At 34.2% G+C, this 26,214-nt stretch overlaps 1 protein-coding gene across 1 annotated transcript in view; it reads right to left on the bottom strand.

Annotated features, from left to right (window-relative positions):
* Positions 1-26,214, bottom strand: part of LOC127499620 (uncharacterized) — a 259,187-nt gene that overhangs the window by 111,119 nt on the left and 121,854 nt on the right. Inside the window, exons 76-84 of the mRNA XM_051870016.1 lie at positions 25,649-25,790; positions 25,301-25,468; positions 23,849-24,022; positions 23,246-23,419; positions 22,425-22,598; positions 22,106-22,276; positions 21,345-21,518; positions 20,930-21,103; positions 13,775-13,945 (exon numbers count right to left, since the gene is read on the bottom strand). Of these exons, the coding sequence (XP_051725976.1) occupies positions 13,775-13,945; positions 20,930-21,103; positions 21,345-21,518; positions 22,106-22,276; positions 22,425-22,598; positions 23,246-23,419; positions 23,849-24,022; positions 25,301-25,468; positions 25,649-25,790 (1,522 nt within the window). The remainder of the gene's footprint in view (positions 1-13,774; positions 13,946-20,929; positions 21,104-21,344; positions 21,519-22,105; positions 22,277-22,424; positions 22,599-23,245; positions 23,420-23,848; positions 24,023-25,300; positions 25,469-25,648; positions 25,791-26,214) is intronic.

Here is a 26,214-nt window from a genome sequence, read left to right as displayed (position 1 = left end):
TTTTGTTCCATTTATATTTACATTTCTTTTTATGGAGTAATAGTAGTGAGTGATTAAAATAATGTAGAATAAAGTGTGTGTATGGTTTGAGTAGTTTTTGACTCTAGAAATTATATAAGTTCCTTCTTGCACATAAACACATTCCAATAAGCTTATAACATAAGACAGATTCAAATTTACTAAGAATAATGAAAAAGAAGAAATAAAAATATTGTTTAAACTTCTAATTGCGTTAAAGTCTTTTTGTGTCTCTTCTGGGAAAAGACAGACTTGTTGGAAGAAACTTCACCTTGAGGAAGAGTTGTGTGTTTGCAGATGTAATCTCTTTAAAAGAGTTGAGCTGACTTCTGCTCTTGAAGTAAAATTTTCTTTGATTGATTGAAATCCTTGGTCTACAAATCTTAGCTGTACTTCCCCATACAAAATGTGTCACAATTAGTTCATTTACTGTCTTTCATAAAGGAAAGTAGAGCATTTCTTTAATACTTGTTGGTAAATGTTCACTACAAAAACTGATGTTATTTCTGTTTGTACTATGGATGTTTTATTCGTCTCTTATTGTGAGAAATGCTATTTTTATATTATTTGAATCATCATATGGGGATTAGATGGGAGGAAAAATTATATTTCAATGCTTTTGCATTTACCCCATAGCACACGTACATCTCGGAGATGTCTATTTGATATGCGTTTACATCTGGAAGATGTATTGTTTTAGAGTGTTTGCTCAACTGCAATACGTCTAAAAGATGTTTCCTGTCAGATGTCAAATAAATGTTTAGAAAATGTCTTGAAGATGTTTATGACTTTTTTTCCTCACAGTTGCGAGCTTATGTCTCACAATTCTGCCTTTTTTCCTCAGAATTGCAAGATGTAAACTCAATTGCGAGTTATAAAGTCAGAAATGTGAGTTGAAGTCGAGTGATATTGTCAGAATTGCATAATATACAGTCAGAATTGTGATATAAACAAGCAATTGTGAGAAGTCAGAATTGCAAGTTTATTATTATTTGCTCACCTTATTATTCTTTTTTTTTCTCAGAATTGCGAGATAAAAAGTTGCAATAACCTTTTTAATTTTTTTTTTTATTTAGTGGCGGAAACAAGCTTCCATATAGGGCATCAGTAATGCTAGACTACAAGCCACGAAGAAGGCTAACTGCTGATTTCTGCAGAGGTTTTAAAAGTCTTCTAATAGCCTAATTTTGAATCTTATTTTAAGTTCAAGGTTTCTGAATGTGACCTTACAGAATTCACGTTTGATTTGAAATTCAAATGAATGGAAGAGTGTGAATGAAACAACTTACCAGCAATTTGTTAATGTGAGGAAATATTTACATTAGCTGCTGGATGTGTGTATAATTGGCTTATTATACAGTATACTATTTAATTATTATATACTGACCTCTGGCCTCCTGGTCTTATGAACAAATCAAATGTTGGTAGATTAAATGTAAGGTATCTAATTCACCTGCATAATAAGTGATTCCTGTATAATAGTTGTAATTCATACTAATAATTACAATTCATTCATACTCATTGTAGCTGGGAAAGTCTCAGCAGTGATGATCAGGAAATATAGTGGAGTACAGAGTGGAATAATGGATCACAGCAGGAAAAGCAATCACACACAGAGCTGTACAGAAGTGTGTTTTTTTTTTTTTTTTTAATTGCAGAAAAAAGCACTGCATTGAAATACAATAATAAAAAAAATAAAATAAAAACAAACAAACAAAAACATTAACACCTCAATCAGTATGAATAATATCACCATGTCTTAAAAAACTTATTCTTATTATTATCAATGAGTTTAAGAGATTTCACAACAAGCAAAATCTCAGCAAGAAAGACATCAAATCTAGGCAAAATCTTGAGAAATTTGTTTTTGTGATTTTTTTTTTTTTTTTTAACAATGCAACAAAACAACTGACAACAAGATCGACAGCATGGTCACTAATATAAAAATGTATCTTTCAGCGAAAATTTTAAATCATATTTTATAAAGGAAGACAAATAATAGCTGTACAGCACTGTTTTTACAGTTTTGGGCAGGTGACATGATAAAATCGTTTGCTTATTCTTCACATGATATTGTGTTGTCCTCTAGTGGTGAGCTTGAGAAACTGCAGAATCTCTCTGTAGCTGCTGTTGCATCTTAATATCAGTTACACTAAAATGAAGGGTACTGAACTAATGAACTTTTTAAAGTAAATAAAATAATCAAGTTTTTACTTGTATATTTACACAATATGTTAACACATAAAAAAATAAAATACAATGGCAATTGAGAAAATTATAATTGCTGAACAAAAAGCACTGGACAGAATATCTAGACTAGTGAATGCGAAAGATACAACTTAAAATGCGGTGAATTATGGGTACATGAATGCTGTCAGTATTAAATCTTAGTCTGGGCTGGTGTGGGATAACAGGCTTTATCTGTATGTCAGTCAAAGCTTTGTTGTCTTATGTACAGAGACATATTTATGCATTGAGACAGTTTCATTCAAATAAAAAAAAATAATAATAAAAATAAATAAAAATAAAAATAAATATTCTGTATATATCATGTAAGAAGAATATAATTGTAAAACATATCAAAGTAAAATAATAATGATATATACAATACATATGACATAGATAGGACTGATTTAAATCTTTGCCTATGTATCACACAATGTAATTTTAATTTTAGACTGTTTATATCATTTAATATATTTAATTGCTAAATTGGACAATTACAGTTAGCAATGTTTTAATTTCTTCATTATGGATGAGTTTAATCCCAACATCATTATGAAGAAGGTCTTATACTGGAGACTCCTGCTTTTTTCCCTCCTCTAATTTACCTGTAAAAAAGCAAAATATCTTGTATGAACACTAAATTGACAATAACCATTCAACATTACTCACATTGTGTGTGTATGTTTCTATTAATGAACAAGAGCAAGTATAATAAACTGTACATTTGTTAAAGCTATTTGAAGCTGTTTTAATGTATTGTACAATACAGGTATAAACAGCTTGAATTCATAATAGCTGTGGGTTTTGCATTGTTACTATTTATGAATTGCTTTTTAGCAGCATCTTGCTAAAATTACCGTCATACACACACTGTATTGATTTATTAGAGTATTATAGCAAGAACCTTCTGAGGATCTTTCATCTGATGGTGGCTTTTCTTGTGCTGTTGATTTCACAGGTTCCTCCTGGGGTTTAGACCAAGTAAACCAACCACCAATGCCACTGAACACGTTTGCAGCAGTGTTCCAGCTAATCCAGCCTTCTTTCTCTAGGCTGTGAGGAGGAATTAGAAGAGAAAATAATCAGTGTTGAGTGGAACAAGTTGCAAATTAATTATTATATTTCGATTACAGTACAAAGTGTAATAGACTGTAACTAACATTAAATTTCTGTAAACAGATTAGTTACTGATTTTACATCATTTGGCACACACACATTCTCCTAAGCAAACATTTCTAAACAATATTTCAGGGTTTTTCCTAGGTCAAAAATGGTCTTCTGTGGTGGCTGATGAACACGGTCATTCACACACACACACACACACACACACACACACACACACACACACACACACACACACACACACACACACACACACACACATTGGGATTCCATGTTTTATGGGAAGGTTCTATTGGCATAATTGTTTTTATTCTGTAAAAACTGTATATTCTCTCCCCTACACTAACCATACCCCTAAACCACAGAAAATTTACTGCATTTTTTTGGATTTCAAAAAACAAACAAACACACAAACACAGTATGTTTTTTATGCCATTTGGTTTATGAGGACACAGGAATAGACAGTATAGACTTTATTACTTTATAGAATACTATAAATAAATGTACTTTTCACATCATTCTGTAATAAGATGCCACATCAGATCACAGAAGGGAGTTATTTTAAACATTCGACTGACATTATATTGAACAAAAACATGATATTAATGTGATAAATTATTGTGTTTTTACGTTATGCTAAGATAACATGCCAGCCCTTGTGCACCTGTTGCAACAAAAGGATGTTTACTCACCTCAGGTTACAGCTTGAGTCTTGTATCAGGTCAATGAGCTGCTGCTTGGAGGATCCGATGTTATTTTTACTCAGATCAAGCTCTTTTAAAAACTTCAGTGCTTTTGTGTTTGTCAAAGACTGAGCTAAAGAAGACACATCTGTGATGCCACAGTCATTTAGACTAGAAAGAGACAAACAGACACACAGACAGAAATTTTTACTTTCATGTTTGCCTTTCCTTCAGCTAAATTTTGCAGGAAAAAAATCAGTCATCTCAATAGGAATCCATGTGATGAGAGACATCCAGTGGCAGAGAAATTCACATACATGAATTTTACATCAATATCAAATCTGACGGGAAAATTCACAGTTGCTTGATTTGCTCATCAAAGCTACACTAAATATTCAAGACTATCGTTTAATTGGTGTCTATTCAGCCCAGCATTCTTCAAGAAGATAAAGTGCTGCAGAATAAAGAAGCTGTTTGGAAAATGTTTCACACATGCTTCACATCTGGTATTCTAATATTTAATTACTAATATCAGCTAATTAAATTACACATTATTATCAATTTTTATGCACTCCTTACTTTACTTAAACTGTTTGGTTGGATGCATGTGTTCTAGGCAATTTGGCCATACAGTTATTTACTCTGTGGCTGAAATCATCTTATCATACTTATACATTTTTCAAAACTGTGAAGTTACTGACTGACGGAGGGTCCTTGTGCCACAGTGCACATATAAAGCTAATTGATTATGAAATCATCACCCGCCATAGTGGCCTGAGCTTGGTACTTGCTGGGTGTCTATTCAAGACCCTGCTTTCATCAGATCACAAAACACATCACTAGAGAAAATTATTTTCCATTAAAATAAAGTTAACTCAGGCTCTTCATGAGATATTGTGTGAAAGTGATTTGGTTAAACTGTTTTATGTAGAAGTGATTTTAAGCATTTTGATTCTTGTATGTGAACATTACTGACCTCAATCTCTCCAGTTCACAGCGTGGATTCTTCAGTACTTCACATAAGTGATTCACTCCTTTGTTTTCTATTTGATTCCCACTGAAGTCCAGCTCTCTCAGGTGTGATGGGTTTAAACACAGTGATTGAGTCAGGATGAGACACTGTTTCTCTGTAATACTGCATCCACACAGACTGAGGACAAAGAGAAACAACAAATGCTCAGATGAATGTTAGGGTTAGAGTGAGTGTCATACAGTAAAATACAACAACAGAAACATGGAAACTTAATTACAGAACCATAAACCATGAGAGGAGCATAACTAGAAGAAACTAGTTACCACTCATCTTAATAATCTAAAATAATCAAATCATCTTCAAACATATGCGAGTTATGAATGTACATTTAGACAAGTTCAATATAAAACTGACTGAAAAACTGAATCAAGAAATTTATAAGAAATATAATTATAGATTATTTATTTATTTAACATGAGAAAAATGAAGAAAATATTGGATAAATGACAATTTTGCGTAGTTTACCATCACTAATACAAGTTTTGTATTAATACTAATACAATTTTACTTAAAGCTGCAGTACAGAAGATTTTTGGGTTAAACCTTACCCAGTTCATGACAGTAAGCTTATAGTGATTTATAATTTGAGAAAAGAGGTCAGATTTTGTGGAAAATTTTAGTTTGATGTCATTTGTCTTTCAAATCATGTCTATAATCAAAGAGAAGATTGAATAATTACAGCATTTGTAATTAGTTTGTAACTAATAAGCAACATTATTATTACACTTCCATTATTATTATTCCTTCCTGATAAACTGATGTTAAATATCACTAAGAAAAGTAGGAGAAGCCATTGTGTATTATAATTTGCTGTATATAATAAATTACTTGCATTTCAGAGCATGCAGATGAAACAAACGTGTTGTCTTGCTTTTGGAGGTGGATACCTGCTGTTTAGGAATGCAGTCATGTAAGACGGTTTGGGAAGGTAATTATACCGAACAACTTTGACAACAGATTTGGGCTCAGGTATTTCTGAACGGCCAAAACAGCATTTCAGATGCTGTGCAACGAGATCAGTCCACTGGTTAGTCCAGTTATGTCATCCCATCGTGCAATGTCACATGACTTTTTTAATGCGCATCAAGCAATTTATTTGGTAAATGTGTTTCCAACATGGTTGCATGTTTTCTTATCAAATAAAAAAATCATCCAACTCAGGTTTTTTATGCACATTTTTTTTTTATAATTTATGCACATCTTGGCATTTCCATCCAGTGTTTATGCAGTTTCCCAAAATGTGCATAGGTGGATGGAAACAGCTATTGTTAAAGGGAACCCCTGGTGTTAAGACTTGTATGGCTTAATATAACGTAAATGATTTCTCTTACTGAAATATGTAGTAGAAAACCCATGAAAGATTTATGTTATTTAAAAAATCCGTGACATATTTTGGACAATGGGGGCGCCATTTTGTTTAGGTGCACAGTGCACCATAAGTGCTGTAAAAACCATGTAACTCCATCAGAATAATCTATTGTCAGTTTTTCGTCTTTTCTCACTTTGGTCTCATTTTGCAGATTTCAGCATTTGAAACTTTCTACTGAACCATCAGTCCATTAGCTCACAGTACTTCTTTTCTTTAGACAAGGAAATGCCAAAAGACACAGTGCTATAAACAATGTGACTGGTCCTGTTGTCTTAAAATAACTAAATACTGAACTTTAAATCACACTGTAACTGCTGTACAGTATAATGATACTGACTGTAGTTTCTCCAGCTTGCACTGTGAGCTGCTCAGCACAAAACCAAGATTATCAACTCCAGAGTCTCCTAGTTCATTCCCGCTCAGGTCCAGCTCTCTCAGGTGTGATGGGTTTGATCTCAGAGCTGAAGTCACAGCAGAACAATCTTCAGCTGTTATTTCACAGGATCTTAACCTGTAATTGGAGAAATGAGAAAAAAACTTTTCATTCGGTTTCATTTAAATACCAAAGCACTATTTTCTTTGCTGTAAGTGAATATCCTGACCTCAATCTCTCCAGTTTACAGTGTGAATCCTTCAGTAGATCATAAAAATGCTTCACTCTTGTGTGTTTTAGTTCATTCCCACTGAGGTTCAGCTCTCTCAGGTGTGATGGGTTTGATTTCAGAGCTGAAGTCAGGAAGCCACACTGCTTCTCTTGAATATTGCATTTACACAATCTGAAGATTTAAAAAAACAAAAACAAAAAAACACACACAAAGAACAATGACTCAGATCCATGATGCCATCTTATTCTCTTTCCCGACTATTTTTCCCCAGAATTTTCCAGCAATCCATGTTTTAACTGTTTTACAGAAAGGAAGAGTACAGAATCTCTAGTATAAAAACAGCAGCAGAGACAAGCGATTGATGTTTTCATCACATACATAAAAAACTAACATGATCATCGAAACATTAATCAGATTCAGCATATAAAATAAGAATGCATGAAGCTAGAATCAAATGATTTTGTCGTTGTTGTCTCTTTAAAATCAGAGGCTCTGTTCTTTATTTTGATATATTGTATGTGCAGATATTCATCCAAAAAAATATTCTGAGGGCCATGAAACTTGTGAAAATTATCAAAAATGTTGGCACTAGGGCTGTCCATAGATTAAAGTTTTTAATCACATGATTGTCATGAGTTTCGTGACTAATCACAACTTAATCACACATTTTTATCTCTAATCTTTAATTTTTTTTTCTGTAACAAAACACTGAAAGCTTAGCCAAACTGCTGATCATAGCTGTACAGGGCGGGTTATTTCTCATCTCCATAAATATATCTAGTAGTAGAGCTAATGCAAGGGCTAGAAATCAGTTGGGGTTATCCTTTGCTGAAACTTCCTCGTGGAAAGCGCGGTTCATGGTTGCATAGCAACGACAGATGCCACAGGAGTGCAAGCACTTTGGAAAGAAGGAGAAAGTGGCGTGGCTGCACTTTCCATGCATTTTTATACATGTTGTGTACGGCCCCATATGGCTGCATCTCTACTTCTCCAACTATGGGCTAGGCCACGGGTCAAACAGTAAATGCGCGCTGCATTAATTGCACGGAAATAAAATTAGTGCCATTTAAATTAATTTACGCTAATGCGTTATTAACACGTTAATTTTGACAGCCCTAGGTGGCAGTAAAGAGTTAAATAGATACAGTAGGCATTTATCTGTCATAGAGTGTATAGTTCCCATGGACTATTTTTAACACTGTCACACTAGTTCTGTATGCTGGAAACTGTTGTTATAGCAGATGTGAATAGCATAACATTTCTGCAGAACAACATGTACACAATTAGTACATTGACTTTTGAATTGAATCAAATTAAATTTAATGCAATTACTGGCACCTAAAATTAAGTGTGACCAATAGGGAAATGCAGTTGCAGTTCAGGTGAAATGCTATAGTATACACATTGTAACCTAAGCTCTGTTGTCTTAAACTAACTAAACAGTAAACTTTCATCACACTGTAAGTGCTGTAAAATATAATGATACTAACTGTAGATTTTCCAGTTTGCATTGTGGATTCTTCAGTAGATCACTGAGGTTTTTAAATCCAGAGTCTCCTAGTTTATTCCCGCTCAGGTCCAGCTCTCTCAGGTGTGACGGGTTTGATTTCAGAGCTGAAGCCACAGCAGAACAACCTTTATCTTTCATATGACAGCCTCTTAACCTACATTATGAGAAAGAAAGAGCAAGAAAATAAGACAGAAGAAAAGAAGATAACTCTTTATTCTGTAAAGTCACATCCCTTTCATTAAAAAAAAAAAAAAAAAAAAAAAAAGACATTCAGAGAAAGAGAGATCATTATTGAGGGCTGTACACTGAGACATTCACTGAAAAAAAAGCAAAAACATTATGACTACCTGCCTAATATCCTCTGTTCCAGCCTTTTTTTTTAAATGTGTGTTGCAGCCATCAAAATCAAAATTTGTTTATATTTACAGCATACACTTAAGTTAGTCAGTGAAAAGATTAAAAATCCTTTCTTTGTACTTTTGTTAGATAAATAAAAGTTAAAGAGAACTGAATCACAGATTCTTGATTTGATCACATTTGATCACATTTCAAATGTGAAACAACTTTTCTGGGCATGGGGTTGTATCATTATTATGTATTTATTTATTTATTATTATTATTCATATGACAGTAATAGCTTATATAATGTAAATCAAATGCACTGTATAATAAATGAAAATGTATATTTCTTAATGTATATTTTTTACTTTACAGTAGGAAAATTACCAAACTTTTTTTAATTTCTTCCCTTGCATTAGATAAACTCTTGAGCTTGTATTTAGTCAGAAAACTGAAAACAGATTTATAAATGTGTCTCATTACAAATCTAGTGAAATACTGTAATAATCTGCCCACAAAAATTATGGAAATTACACAAATGTGAAAATAATGCATAACTTGTGTCCACCACATTCCTAAATACACAATAAATTCACAGCATATGCAGAGCGTCAGAGTTCAAATGTTTCATTGTGTTTCCTTGTGACCCAGTTTCCCAGTGTGTCTGATTATTGATTCCATTCACCTATTCTGTCAATTATCTTATTTCCCTGATTATTTATACCCCGTATTCTCCCTCATTCTCTGTCCGTTCTCGTCTGTTAAATCGTGTTAGTGTGAGTTTTTGTCATTAATTTCCATTATTATTGTTCTCCTTTGTCTTCGTGCTGTTTCCACTAACTGTTACATGACACAGAGATGGAGTTCACTGGATTCATTCACTGTGATCTGAGCAGTTCTAAGATGTGGAAAACACCAGATCACAAGCTCATCACGTTAACAAAGTGCACATTTCACTTTGAAATGCATAGTTCAAGCAGGCTATATACATATTTAATTGAATCACATTTTTTTGCAAATTGATAAGGTCACAAAGCCATATTGCACTTTCAATTTTAGTTAATTTACAGAAACTTTGCCAAAGAAATGGTGCAAAACAATGTTAAAGACCTTTTATGATATCCTGAAAAGGTTTGAAATATGGTAGGTCACTAGAGTCTAAGTAAAGGGAAACAATGGAATTATAATTAACATGCATACATAGCATGCATGATGAACTGCACTATTTATAGTTTTTGTAACAGTAACAGGCATTTTATACTTGTGCTATGTAATTGTGTATAGTTAGGGCCTTTAAGTAGGGATCCAACTAAGAAATATTTTGATGACTGACAATTCTGTAAAAAAAAACATTTTAATATTTTTAATCAGATTAAAAAATATAAATACTAATTCTTAAAAATGTATAATTTTCAGGTGCATGGATCAAAAACAAATCAAAAACAGAAGAATGAAAAATAGGGATCCACACACATCAAAATATAGGCAAAAAAGCTCACATTAATTTATTAAACAGAAGTCACAAACAGACTGAATTTCAAAAGTGGAAGAAATGCAATGTGCAGCAAAATGTTTTCGTTTCATTGCAGTGTGCTTCCAAGCATCCACCTGCACAAGGCAAGATACAGTAAATGCTTATGCAAAAGTGCTTGACATAAAGCATTATTCTGTTTCAGTTGTGACTCGTGCACCTTTCCCACAGCAGCTCTCTCTGTGTTCTCTGCAGTTTTCCATATGTGTTTTGTCCAAAGAAATGGGTTATTCCCTACTGTAAAGCGATGTGACAGGTGGATGATTTTTGTGCACAGTGTGCAGACATGACTAATCGATAATCAAATTCATTATTTTCAATATTTATTATGAGCAATTTTTGTATGTTAAAGTAAAGTTTATGTACAGCCCTGTCATTTATTTCACCAGATCACTAAATACTAATGAGAATAATTTTTCACAAAAGATAAGAGGACAGGTATATAATGTTAAAGTAATTTTAAGCATTTTGATTCTTGTATGTGAATGTTCCTCACCTCAATCTCTCCAGCTGACAGCGTGAATCTTTCAGTACATCAGATAAGTGCTTTGCTCCTGTATTTTTTAGCTGATTCCCGCTGAGGTCCAGCTCTCTCAGGTGTGAAAGGTTTGGAAATAGAGCCGAAGTCAGGGTGTAACACTGATTCTCTGTAAAACTGCATCCACACAGACTGAAGACACAAAGGGAAAATACAATGAATCATATCTATGATGATCAAACTAAGATTTTTAAATATTTTTAATTCTCTCTATCAGCATTTTCCATTTCAGAATTGTCAATAAGTTAGGAAATGTTTTTTTTTTCCCAAGATACAAAAAAGTTTACACAATTTCAGATCAACTTCAAAAGTGGTTCTTCCGTGTCAAAGTCATCATTTGGGTGCCACATTTTTACAGTTTCTCTACCACCAAATCAGATCAATAATGTTGATGACATCATTCTGCACTTAAGATTCCATTCATATTTTCTGTCAAATCAAATGGAGCCTAAATTGTTATACTTCTTCAGACATTGGTGGGATTTTTTTTTTTTTAAATTGGTAAAGCTATGCTATCAGCTGATTGTTTAAAAACAGCTGATGATCAGGGCTGATTATGTCCTGTCAATCAAAAGAGGGTGGGATTAAGATAAATATCAGCTGATAAAGATCGGTGGCTGAACAATTGGTACATCACAATTTGCTTTGTTCTGGAAACAGGCACTGAATTGCGTTGCAGCTTTTTTTTTTGTTTTTTAAAACAACTTTTTTTTTAACAACTCCCAACTAGACACCTGCTTGGGACAGATTTTTCTGCTCCCAGCCCCTCCTGCCAGATTCTGTCCTGCTCCTATGAAAACATATGAAACCTTCTCCGGCTCCCACCTGCAACATTCACGCTTAAAATCTTACATAGATCACTATGTCCATGAAATTTCCATGAAATAGTTTCAAGTTACGTGTCGCCTTGCCACAACATCATAGCATAAACGCTCTTGATAGAATATTTGTTATTAAAGCATCAACATTCACTGTTAATTTAACAGAAAAGCAATCATAGGCAACTGAGCGCATGGTTTGGCATGGCAGAATGCATGCAAAGGGCGCTCCCTTTATAATCACTAAAAAGCTGACATCTCACAAAACTCTGCTATAATCAATGAAATTGACTGCACAAAAAAATCTTTTATAATGTCTACACTTTGTTTGTTATATTGAGAGGACTCATGAGCATGTGGAAATCCAGCACTGAACAAAAAACTATGGTGTTTTGAGCAGTGAGTGGATACTAAAAGAAATCAACAGATATGTCTGTGGTTGGCTACATTGCTCAATGCTGCAAAAACCTGTTATAAATAAAAACTCTGCCTATTCTTGCATTTGTAAATCGATTTTTATTTTATTTTAGTTGTTCTTGTTGCTTTTGTGCAATAGATGAATAATAATTTCTTTTTAAATATTTTATTTTTAGATGCTTCTATTGAATCATTTTATTCTCCCACAACCCACATTTGCCCATCAAATTTTCTCCCGTGCCGCACTCCATTGCGTTGGGTCCCACGGGATTGCAGGTCTCTATCCCCAACCAAATTAATGCACACATCAACATACTTTAAAGTAAAAACTCTGTAGATATGAAATATAAGCTTTTGGAATTAAAGCATAAATGTATACTTAATTTAAATTATATTCAATCTGTGAAAGTTATTTTTATCTAAATGTGTATGTTTTTAATAGTTTGCTTAATTTTAATATATAACGTTATTGTAGCTGCTGAGAAAAACTGCTCTAACTCAAACAAATGAGGAAATAGCATTATCCACTACTGTAAAAGTAAAATTAAATGTAATGTAACATTTTATGTCACTAAAACAAAATACTCACGTGAGAGTGTTGAATTGACAGTGTTTATCCTGGAGTAGAGCAGCGATCTGATTCACTCGTGTGTCTCCTAGTTCATGTCCACTCAGATTCAGCTCTCTCAGGAGTAATGGGTTTTTACCCAAAAGTTCTGTCAAATATTTACAGGCTTCCTCTGCAGTAGGACTTCTCAAAATCCTGCAGAAGGGAAAATGAATTAATTTAAATGTCTATATGGCTTTAAGCAATATGTGAGAAACATCAGCACAGAGAAAACTGGCTTGTGAAACTGCATGTTTATGAACATCTGGAGACTCACAGAACTGCTGTGGAGAGATACAGTGATAAAGGGAACCTGGACTTGATGGCATTAAACTACAGTGTCAGAAACATTTAATACCATACTACTGAATACCATCAGTACAACTGTACCTAAACAAAACTCAGCAACCCCCACTGCAAAACTTGTGGAGATTATTGTATTACTGAAAGAACATTGTGTATGAATATTTAGCATGCATATTTATTTTGTGTTATTTCATCACATCTCACCTCAGATTCTTGAGTTCACAGTTCTCATCCTGTAGTAAATCATTGAGCTCCTTCAGTCCTGATTGTCCAGGATCATTTCCTGTGAGATCCAGCTCTATCAGGTGTGAAGGGTTTGATCTCAGAGCTGAAGCCAGAGCTTTATAACCCTCTTCTCTGATACTGCAGTCTGAAAGTCTAGAAAAAAAGACATTTTATAAAACTCATTAAGTTAAAAAAAGTTATTATATGATTATATTATATTTTTAATTTAATTTAATTTATATTATATATTTATTCACTGTTCTGTTAAACAGTGTTGGGGAGTAGCTAGCTACAAGTAGCAATGCTGCCAACATAACTACATTTTTCAGTATCTCTTCCCCAACACTGCTGTTAAAACATAAAATTGTACTATGATAAAAAACCCATTCAAGTTAAGTGCAAACAAACAATAGTTCACTGAACTCACCTGAGTTTCTCCAGTGTGCAGTTTTTGTGTTCTAATCCGTTCTGGAGCTTCTTCACTCCTGAATCCTGCAGATTATTGTTGCTGATGTCAAGCTCTTTCAGACTGGAGTTTGATCTCAGGACTGCAGCAAGAGCTGAACAGCTTTCCTCTGTTAGACCACAATTACGCAGTCTAAAACGATGATCAGGAGAAGGAAAATTTACAAACACATATTCAGAGAAGTTGGTACATTTTGTAAAATGCAATAAAATTAACAGTCTGTGATTCATTCCTTTTCTTTAACCTTTATTTTTTTGGAAATTGTAGTTTTGCAAGTGGAATTTTTGCCTAATCTCGCTTGATACAAGTCTTCAGCTACTCAACAGTCCATGGTCGTTGTTCTCTGATTCTCCTTTTCATGATAAGCCATACATTTTCAATAAGAGACAGATCTAGACTGTAGGTATAGTGTGTCTAAGAAACCACTATGTTCCAGCACGAGCAGAGTGAGGACTGGCATTATCTTGCTTCCCAGGAAAAGATCTTGATGGAAGTAGGGGTATGCCCAAAGCCTAAATCTGTATTTGGAAAGGCATGGAAAATGAATAATGCATTCTACAGAGCCCCTAAAAGGACACAATTATGGGCTTGCTAGTGGTAGGCTTTCACATTACAGTACATCAGGGGCCATATTCACAAAACATTTTATCTTACCACTAAGAGTTCTCCTAAATGGCAGTAAAAGCTCTTAGCTAAGAGTTTTCTTTTAAAACCTATTCACAAAGTTGCTGAAATAAACTTTTACTACTAAGGAATAGACAGAAGTCTTGAGATAAGAGTAAAGGCGGGGTTGACCTCGTTTCTATGGATGATGTCAACACACTTACTAACTATGCACACAGTGATTGGCTGATAGGGGAGGGGTCTCTGTCAGTTATTTATTCATAGAAATATTGTAGAATGAAGTATCATGTTGCCATATTCAAATAAAGATTTTAAAATAAAATTGTTGTCATATTCAAATAAAGTTTTTTAAAACAGGCTAAGTACCACTATTTAAACAGGTATATGTTCAGTTAATTGTCAGCCTCTTACATGTCTACATCTTGAGAGATTGCAGAATTCAAGCAATAAATTATGTTTTATAAATAAAGTTTGGGAGGAGCACGTTCAAATGGTTTATCTAATCAGCTTGAGAGGAGGCATATATATACATAGCCGACGTGTACTTGACTGCAATGTTTTATTCTCCATCATTCAATACATTTTATCTGTACATAAATGAACATTTATGTTATGTCATCACAGATTAAAACCTATAAATCAAAATACTTAATGCATTTATGAAGAAAGGCTTAGCACTCAAGGCTCTATCTCTATTGCCTCAGTTGTGTACAGTGTCTTTGGGTGGACTGATGAGGCAGATTGCCGGCAACGACCATTTTAGTGATTTCTGATTTGGTCTTAGTGACTTAGGCGTCCTCATTACTACTCCTAACTTTTCACAGACATAGGAGCTAGTTTTAGTGCTGAAATGCTTTGTGAAATACTCTTAAAGAAAAATTGTAGGAGTCCTAAATTTAGGGCAGACACGCCCATTATTTTTAAGAGTTTCTCCTAAATTGGCAAGATAGGAGCTACTTTTAGCCTTAAGATGTTTTATGAATATGGCCCCAGATTTCACTTACCACACAGAGAGAGTAAGGAGAGATGGCTGATAGAAAAATGGTGAATGGTTTACAGATCCTGAGCACCACTGACAAATATCTAATCTTGTAAAATGTGTGGCAAGTAAGTACCGCCGCTCCCTACTATACACAGAGTACATGTGATCGCGAATCTCGAAAGTGAAAGTAAAAAGCGAGCTCACGTTCAAAAGCGATTTCAATACCCCACATATTTTTTTTACCCTGGTCGTTCACACCTCAAAGCTTAAAAACTCTGTGAAAATTGGCGTGTAAAGCTCTGGAAAAGTGGGAGTGTAGAGGGGGGGAAGAGAGGAGAGAACAACCAATGAAACACAGACATTACAACACACTTATTACACAAACTAATGAATATTAATATATTAGCACGGAGAAAAATGACAACAAACTCCCAAGCACAAGGGAGAAATGCGAAAGAATATTTAAAAGGGCTAATAATACTTTGATTACGTTTATGAGCACTGCAGTCTCATAAACAACACGTAGTTTAACACAGAAAGAATAAAGACATAGTTTATTTTTTGCCCATTTTTCTTTGAAATTTCAATCTAAATCAGTCTTTTGTCTATTAGAATAATCGTGTCATCATGTTCAGATAGGCTACACCACTGTATCAGTGTCCAGTTTGCTCATATAATTCATTTGAAGAAGACTTGATGAAATATGCGTTCATACACCATGCTGGTTCGTGTTTGGTGCAGGAGAATATGTGAAATATGTCTATAAAAACTTTAAACACGGATACTTTATTCTGTATATGAGCTATAATCCACGTGGCTAGTGTTGTTAAACTCATCACGGAGCTGCGTGCTGAAACAGATCATATGCGCGCTTCGTGTGTATATCATATATCATGTGTTCGTATTCAAACTCCAGTTCAGACCGCATCGCGGGCAAAATACAAACAACACTCATGTGCTAGCTGTGCTGAGGGAAACATACACACGGCTCGCGTGTCCGAACGCAGAGGTGAATGAACAGCACTTTTGTGACATTTGAATTCTCCGCTGTAATGCAATCTGATGCGAACATATTTTCCATTTGTGCTGGTAGATTACAGCAAAACAATCCACATGCACCCAAACTTCTGCTCTGGTCGCGTCACAGGAAAATGCATTTTTCTGGTGTTTCATGACCCTTTAATAGTGGCTCCCTGAAGCCTGCTAAATATATAGTACAATTATCCAACTATATAATTGCAAGATAAAGCAATTAAATATATTTTTTCCTCCCCTCTCATATTTATTCCCTTTAGGGGCTTCACAGTACATGTCATTTCCTTTCCGAACATTGCATTCGGCTTTGGGCAAATGCCTAGATGGCAGTACATGTCTCTATATGTACAATTCCAATATACACCTCCACGTCAATGGACATTGACTTTACACATACGCAAGTCACCCATGCCTTTTGTACAGATGCACCTCCATACCAAGACAGATGTTTGCTTTTGCACTTGTCGCTTATGAAACTGGAAACTCATCTGACCACAGTACACACAAAAGACCATTGTCTTTTGAACCATCTAAGATAGGGGTGTCCAGTCCTGCTCCTGGAGGGCCACTGTCCTGCAAAGTTTAGCTCCAATTAAACACACCTGAACCAGCTAATCAAGGTCTTACTAGGCATACTAGAAACTTCCAGGCAGGTGTGTTGAGGCAAGTTGGAGCTAAACTCTGCAGGACAATGGCCCCTCCAGGACAAGCAGTTTGGACACCCCTGATCTAAGATGGACTAAGGTTTCTAAAGTACTCCCAAGCCCATATGGCTATATTAACACAGCAGCATGAGGTTTCTCATGCAATCTGAGGGCTCAAAGGTCTCACACACACTCAATGGAGGTGTCCTGCCTTGCTTTAGTCTACACTGACTGAGATTTCTCTGGATTCCCTGAATCTTTTCACAATAGTATGTATGGTTGATGGTAAAAGAATTTAATTCTAGGGATGCTTCAAAATGGGCTGAAATCAGAAATGAAAATTCAGGATGTACTTGGCCAAAAACCAAAATAAAATAAATAATCAATTATTTCATCAACCTTATTTAATAATCTACACTCAAATAGCTAAACTGAGTTGTACAAACATTTAAAACAACAATAAACTGTAATAACTTGTTTTCATGACTGATTTATTCAAATATACCACAAGTTTATAGACCTTGAATAGCTTTCTTGAAGTAAATGTAACTGTGTAGTCTACAAGCTGTCTGTTGTTCATCTAACTTACTGGCTAAAAATTTGTTGGATTTGATTGACTCTTTTACAGTTTTTTTTTTTTTAATTGCTGTGGTGCAATTTTCACAAGCAAATGGTAAATTTTCAAAACTCTTAGTACTAATATCACAACATATCATCAAAAGTGCCCTTTTTCCCCAAACATTTCAGCATATTTTCAATTGTGTTAGTACAATACACAAAATCACAAAGTATCCTTTCACTAAGCAAAATAAGTGTTTCATCTATATAAATGTTTTATTCACAGTAACAGCCTTTCATAATGCAATTACTATTAAACTTTTGATTTGCATCTCTTTTCGTTCAGTTTAATACATTTGTCTATTATTTAATTCAACTGATTTTAATGGTTAATCAATTAATCATTTGGTACACCTATAGATTTCTATAGATATTGATTCTATAGGCATAGTTTCTATAGAACTTATTTGCAATTTCTGATATGGATAACGAAATGTAATGAATTCTTTTTACATTATAAGCAATTATCTTAGATGATAACCACAATTTTCAAAGTGTGTGTGTGTGTGGTCCTGGTAAACACACACTAAATCTCAACAAGGATGGCAATACCAGTAATTTTAGACCTTGTTTGGGCTTTTTTTTTTTTGGTCCCCATGAGGGAAACAGCTTATAAATCATACAAAATTATATTTTTATAAAATGAAAAATTGCAGAAAGTTTTCTCTGATGGGTAGGTTTAGGGGTAGGGGATAGAATATACCGTTTATACAGTATAAAAATCATTATGTCTAAGGAAAGTCATTATGTCTAACTCTGTGTACTGTACTGTAGTATACTAGTGTTACACAATCTGGCACCTTCATATTTAGCCCATTTTCTTCATACATGAAGCACAGAGTCATCAAGTCAGATGATTTTAGATGTTCCTAGGACCAGATTAAGTTGGAATAATTTACCACTAGATCTAAGATTAAAACAGCACAGACTAAAAGATCTTTAGATATAAGAAACCGTTTCATTGCAGATTAAAATCGAGAAATTAACATGGTTAGTCCAGAGCTACCATCCCAACAGCTGCCATGTTTAACTGCTGTAGCTTATCCATGCTGTGTGCACGAAATAGATGCTGAACACAGTCAAAATGTGACATCAGAGAAGCGGTAATTAAACCTCTGTTTTGTCACTAATTTCGGCCCTCCAAAACCATTTCAACCTGAAACCGAAAATAGCTATTTTGGCCAAAACTGAAATTCCATTTTTCAATTGGCATCCCTAATAAATTCTTTGCAATCTTACATTCAGAAATGTGATTTTTTTTTTAATTGTTTGACAATTCTCTCATGAAATTTGGCACAAAGTGGTGAGCCATGAACCATCTTTTCAAAACTTTTCTTTGTACATTTGTCAGTTATATAAAGAGTCAATAGAATTTACGAATCACTGATTCTTGATTTCATTGGATTTTACTAAATGTCCCAACTTTTCTGAAAATGGGGTTGTACAAGTACTTGATGACAACATTCAGTGATTACTGAGTATTTTTAGGGGCTTTTGTCCTGGAGGAACATTTTCATAGTTCCTATAAACGTTTTCCTGCATAAACAATGAACGCTGCCATTACAAATTCTAACTTCCAATTAGATGCTCTGGTAACACTTTAGAATGGGGAACACATTTTTACTATTAACTACAACTTTTTTCTTAATAAACTCCTAATTTAGTGTTAATTAATAGTTAGTAAGGTAGTTTTACCATTTAAGTTTAGGTATTGGGTAGGATTAAGGGATGTGGAAAAAGGTTATGCAGAGTAAGACATTAATATGTGCTGTTTAATTTGGCGGATCTTTATGCCGGATATGCAAAAAAACTGCTTGTAGTCATTTCCCAAAAACACAATTTATGTACGTTAACACAGGTACACGCTGAATACGGACAGAAAGAATTTGTAGTTTGTATGGTTAATATTAATGTAATTGTCAGTGCTTTTTTTTTTTTTTTTTTAAAAAGCTTGAATATTACTAGAGTATTGGCTGTATATTATTATAGGGATAGTTCACCCGAAAATGAAAATTTGATGTTTATCTGCTTACCCCCAGGGCATCCAAGATGTCGGTGACTTTGTTTCTTCAGTAGAACACAAATGATGATTTTTAACTCCAACCGTTGCGGTCTGTCAGTCGTGTAATGCTTGTCAATGGGAACTCCATCTATAAGAGTCAAAAAAACAAGCACAGACAAATCCAAATTAAACCCTGCGGCTCGTGACGACACATTGGTGTCCTAAGACACAAAACGATCAGTTTGTGTGAGAAACCGAACAGTATTTATATCATTTTTCACCTCTAAAACACCACTATGTCCAATTGCCTTGCGCATCCGGTTGGTGAGGTCTGAACGCGCGTTCTGATGACGGAAGTGATGTCTCGCGCTTATACTTCAATGAGTGTGAGACATCACTTCTGTTGTCAGAGCGCGTTCAGACCTCACACACCGGATGCGCAAGGCAGTTGGACATAGTGGTGTTTTAGAGGTGAAATACTGTTCAGTTTCTCGCACAAACCGATCGTTTTGTGTCTTAGGACATCAATGTGTCGTCACGAGCCGCAGGGTTTAATTTGGATTTGTCTGTGCATGTTTTTTTGACTCTTATAGATGGAGTTACCATTGACAAGCATTATACGACTGACAGGCCGCAACGGTTGGAGTTAAAAATCATCATTTGTGTTCTACTGAAGAAACAAAGTCACCTACATCTTGGATGCCCTGGGGGTAAGCAGATAAACATCAAATTTTCATTTTTGGGTGAACTATCCCTTTAATAATATACAGCCAATACTCTAGTAATATTCAAGCTTTTTTAAAAAAAAAAAAAAAAAAAAAAAAAAAAAAAGCACTGACAATTATATTAATATTAACCATACAAACTACAAATTCTTTCTGTCCGTATTCAGCGTGTACCTGTGTTAACGTACATAAATTGCGTTTTTGGGAAATGACTACAAGCAGTTTTTTTGCAGATCCGGCATAGAGATCGGCCAAAAAATGAATAAATAAATAAAAAATAAATAAAAAATCATTCAGATTTATGGCCAGTGCAGCAGTGCATCTCTATTTTTATCATTGTTCAAATCATCCCTTGGGCTGGATTGGTCACATCTGTGGACCGTATTCAGCCCACGGGCCATATGTTTGACAACTCTGCCTTCCAGTGTTTTGGTCATTTCTTTGAGATACGTTAAATGTACAATAACAAGTGAACACAATACTCACATCAGTGTGTTGACTGTACAGTGTTTGTCCTGCAGTAAAGCAGCAATCTGATTCGCTCGTGTGTCTCCTACTTTATCTCCACTCAGTTTCAGCTCACTGAGGAATAACGGATTTTTACCCAAAGTTTCTCTCACATACTGACAGGCTTCATCTGCTGCAGGGCTTTGTAATATCCTAGAAACAAAGACAGTACATTGATATTTCACAACTGTACACTGCACAGCTTCCTTCTACAATAAAGTTCATCTTTAAACTTCTTAGGTTCTTTCACACCAAATGTAATGTATAACAAAAAATGTTAATGTTAAGATGTGGTAAAACAATATTGATGGTGCAGAAATATAGTTTGATGGTTTAATTCACTTTCACATAAAATATTAAAACTATTGCATTTTAATTTGTAGAAAACACTCACCTCAGTGTTTTCAGTGAACGGCAGAAAGTCTTTTGTACATTAATGAGGTGCTCCACTCCAAATTGTCCAGGATCATTTCCTGTGAGATCCAGCTCTATCAGGTGTGAAGGGTTTGATTTCAGAGCTGAAGCCAGAGCTTTATAACCTTCTTCTGTGATACTGCAGTCTGAAAGTCTAGAAAACATAAAAACTTAGAATGAACACTAGAACTAAAATGAACACTGCTGTAAACACAGTCAGTTTTGACCTGTAAATAATAGTAAATAACAATAATAATAGAGATAATAATAATAATAAAACTGTAAAGAAAAGACATGCTGTGTAACAGTATATTGGATTTGTATTCGCTCTTAAGTGACAGCAGCCTAATAAACCTGCTGCTATCATTTTAATTAAAGAACAAAAGACAAAAATAAAACCACTCACTGCTCTTGACTCAATAACTTTTGTAACTTTAATTGTAAGCATTATTCTTTATTTAATTATTACAATGAAGATTATCCAGTGTTATTTTACATTTGATTATTTAATTTCTGTAGTATGACCCACCTGAAAAACATAAAACCATGTTTATTTCATTTGTCTTTTCATTCTATTGTATTGTGCCATCGTTTGCTATTTATTTGTTCCTATTTTATTACTACAAAACAAAATTAAAAAACTATCCTTAGATTTTTCCCCACTTCTGAAGGTCAGTGGACTCAAATATATACAAGTGAGTGTTGTGGTGTTGAGTGTATCTGATGGTGAACTGTACTCACTTGAGTATCTCCAGCTCACACACAGGATTCTTCAGTCCCTCACAGATCTCATTGACTCCTGAGTCCAGCAGACGGCTGTTGTTCAGGTTCAGCTCTTTCAGGATGGTTTTGGAGGAGAGAACAGTAGCTAGAACTGAACAGCTGTTCTCTGTCTGCTCACAATTATTCAGCCTGAACACAAAAACAGCATTATTTATTATTCAGTACATATTTAACACACATTAGACCAACAGCTCTTCATATCTGCTCACACATGTGACTGACAGACTTTTATAATGAATAAACAGAAGTTATACTGTATAAAATCATATTCACTCACTTGATTTTCACCACTTTGCTATGAGAGTCCATCAAAAGATCAGAGAGCTTCTCTCCATCCAGATCTTCTAATTTATCTTCACTCAGATCCAGTTCTGTCAGTAATAATGGACTTTTACCCAGAACTTTAGTGAGATGCTCACACGCTTCCTGTGCAGCAGGACTTTTCAGAAACCTACAGGAAGTAGAATTACAAATCAGATAATATTCCAATTTTATGCCTTTTGCATAAAACGAGTCATTAAACAGAGTAGAATGATTAACTACAAGCATTTGTATCAATTAATTAAACCAAAATGAAATTTACAGCATGTAATAACCATAAAACAATATACAGAATGCAAACAAACAATATGCTATTTTCATGTATAAGCAAACAACAGTAAGAGAAAATACAGAAATGTGTTTTCATCGTTTTCTGTTATTACTTCTTTCCAAATAAACAAAACACATAAAACAGTATATCTTTAATTACAGTAGCTGATAAAAATTAAAACATGCCCAAAACTAATACTAACAGAAAATGATAATGTGATATTATAATTTGTCCAAACACACATGACACCGCCTGACAAATACACTGAATCATTATCAGATATTATATGCTGAACACAAATATAACAAAACTACTTACTAATAAAAAATAATAGTGGAAATTCTATTATCAGTGCTATAATAATAACTGAATTTTCCCAGTGATCAGTCAATAATATCTCAGTCACCGATATATTTTGCACCTCTAGTCCAGTGTAGTATTAATATGTAGTGTTGAGTAATATCTAGTTAAAATCATAGTTATGATAATTGTCTCCAATTTATCACCTGATGGTCTTTAATGAACAGCGTTTATCCTGTAGTAAATCATCAAGCTCCTTCACTCCTGATTGTCCAGGATCATTTCCTGTGAGATCCAGCTCTTTCAGGTGTGAAGGGTTTGATCTCAGAGCTGAAGCCAGAGCTTTATAACCTTCTTCTGTGATACTGCAGTCTGAAAGTCTGTGTATGAAAGAAGCTGTTAAGCAGTGTATGATCTACACTACAAAAATAAAACGTGTATAAAGTGAGATGGCATAATTTAAATCATTAGACAAAACTATGTTCAATAATTTAATAATTATAGTTTAATAATTTAATAATAATTATTAATTTAATAATTTAATTATTATAATTTTTAATAATTATAATTATAAAAAGCATTGCGATAGAAAGTATGAAAATGTAACAATATTTTTATTGTAATATTCTCAAAAATCTGACCCCACAGATAAGCAACAGATGTCTTAATGATAACATCTGCCTAATTTGAATATTTCAATTTCATAGAATAAACATAGCAATGTACAAAAATGGTAATTTCAATCAAATGGACATTTACAAAAAAAATATATATATATATCACACAGAAATGTAGATGAAAATACACACTTCAGTTTTTCCATTTTGCATTGTGTATTTTTCAACAGAGGACAGATCTCCTCAATTCCTGAGTTTCCTAGTTTATTTCCACTCAGATCCAGCTCTATCAGGTTTGAAGGGTTTGAATTAAGCGCTGAAGTCAGAGCAGCACAACCTTCTGCTGTAATACTGTTATTATTCAGCCTGAAGAGAAAGAAAACAAAGACAGGAAACACTCCAGTTTATTTTAAATTCCAAACCTTTTTTAATGAACAGCAATGATGGTGTTTATTGCTTCTGCTTGTATTATTGTCGTTTGTAAGTTATAAGTGGCTTCAATGCAGCTTTATGCACAACTGCCAGTCTGCAAGGTGAGATTCTTAGAACTCCAGAGACTCCAGTAGCTTCAAACACCCGTTTATTTATTTATTTATTTATTTATTTTGCTGGCCTTTTAATACAATTATTTTTTTTTACAGAAACATTCCTTCCATTTCATGCTTTTTATCTTCAGAAACATATTTCTTCCTCTGCATATTGCATGAGGACTGCTTAATAATGTGGATCAACCTCTTTAAGTAATTTTTCCATTTACCTAAGAAGATGTGGCAAACTACTACAAAACTATTAAACAAACATGCCTGAGATTGATACCAGTAAACTAAAAAGATATGAGGAATAAAATAAAAACTTTCTTTAAAAAACTAAAATCTGAATATTTATTTTAATGAAATCCTACAAGAATTTGGAACACAGTGCATTAACAGAAAAAGGAGCTCACATTATTGCTAAAGTTCAATTTGTTCACTCAGCTTGATTCTGGTTCTCAACCACCATCACTGCATCCTCAGAGACATGCAGATAACTACATAGTTAAAAGATTAGTTAACCTTCATTGAATTATATATAACTAATGGCTGGACCAATCAGACACACAATTATTTGTTATTTAACAAATAGTTCACAGTATCCCCAAGACCATAACCAACAAATGTCCAAGCAGGCTCCAAGATGTCTGCTCTCCCCGATATCAACTTTTCTTCCCCTGCTGACATTAGCCAGTCCAATGGACTTTAGAGACAATCCAGGTGCAGGAAGGAAAGATACATAAAGCCCATAAAAAGCACTTCTCTCCATTTCATTCATAGAATTGCAACTTCACCATCAATGAACTGCTGACATAACCCTTTCTGTCCTAACCGAACTGCACTTCAACTTTGCTGAGGCACTTCTGAAATGTCTTACATGCGTTGTTGTCATAGAGAGACAGTTCTACTTCCAAATAAACAATATTCTTGTCAAGAAAAATTAGACAGAAACATCAATTGTGAGCGGGGTGGCCAAGCTCCACTCCTGCAATAAGAGCACTGTATTAAATCAGAAATTTAAATGTCAGTACATAGTAGCTGATGACTGTTAATTTAAAGTGGGTCCGATACTTCAATGCAAAGTTTAAATTTGAAACTTGCATAAAATACTCACTGAAGTTTGTTGAGCTGACAATGTTTATCCTGCAGTAGAGCAGCGAACTGCTTTACTATTTTAAAGTCAAGTTTATGTTTCAGATTCAGCTCTCTCTGGAATAAGGGATTTTTACCCACAATTCCTTTCACATACTGACAGGCTTCATCAGCATCATGACCCAAGAACCTGCAGAAGAGAAGATGAAACAGGTTTAAATTCAACTAAACTTAGTGTAATCAGTTTTCGTTTAATTTACCTTGAAATAATTTTAATACAATAATTTAAACAATTTATTGTATCAAAGTTGGTGAAATAATGTTTCTATGAATAATTCACACACATATATTTCATGTAATATTATTTCACCTCAGTGTCTTCTGACAGTTCTGATCCTGTAGTACATCATCAAGCTCCTTCACTCCTGATTGTCCAGGATCATTTCCTGTGAGATCCAGCTCTATCAGGTGTGAAGGGTTTGATCTCAGAGCTGAAGCCAGAGCTTTATAACCTTCTTCTCTGATACTGCAGTCTGAAAGTCTAGAGAAAATAAAAACACAAATTTAAATTAACATTGCAAAGGGATTTTATTGCACTACTATGTAATGTGACAAAATCTAAAACGAGTCCTTTTTTGAGCTTGGTTTCAATAAAAGCTGTTTTTGGACTGATAAGGAAGTTTTGAGCTCTGAAATTTACAACATATTTTTAAAAAATTTAAAAAAAAAAATGTAATTCTCAGTTTACGACCCCTTTAACTTTGAACTAAAGAAATGTTATTAAAACAAACAATAGTTGATTGAGCTCACCTGAGTTTCTCCAGTGTGCAGTTTGTATTTTCTAATGCGTTCTGGAGTTTCTTCACTCCTGAATCCTGCAGATTATTGTTGCTGATGTCAAGCTCTTTCAGACTGGAGTTTGATGTCAGGACTGTA

This window comes from Ctenopharyngodon idella, chromosome 18, assembly GCF_019924925.1.
Source record: "Ctenopharyngodon idella isolate HZGC_01 chromosome 18, HZGC01, whole genome shotgun sequence".
In the NCBI taxonomy this organism is placed as follows: Eukaryota; Metazoa; Chordata; class Actinopteri; order Cypriniformes; family Xenocyprididae; genus Ctenopharyngodon; species Ctenopharyngodon idella.
Note: the sequence above shows the minus strand (reverse complement) of the source record. Positions and strands in the feature narration are given on the sequence as shown.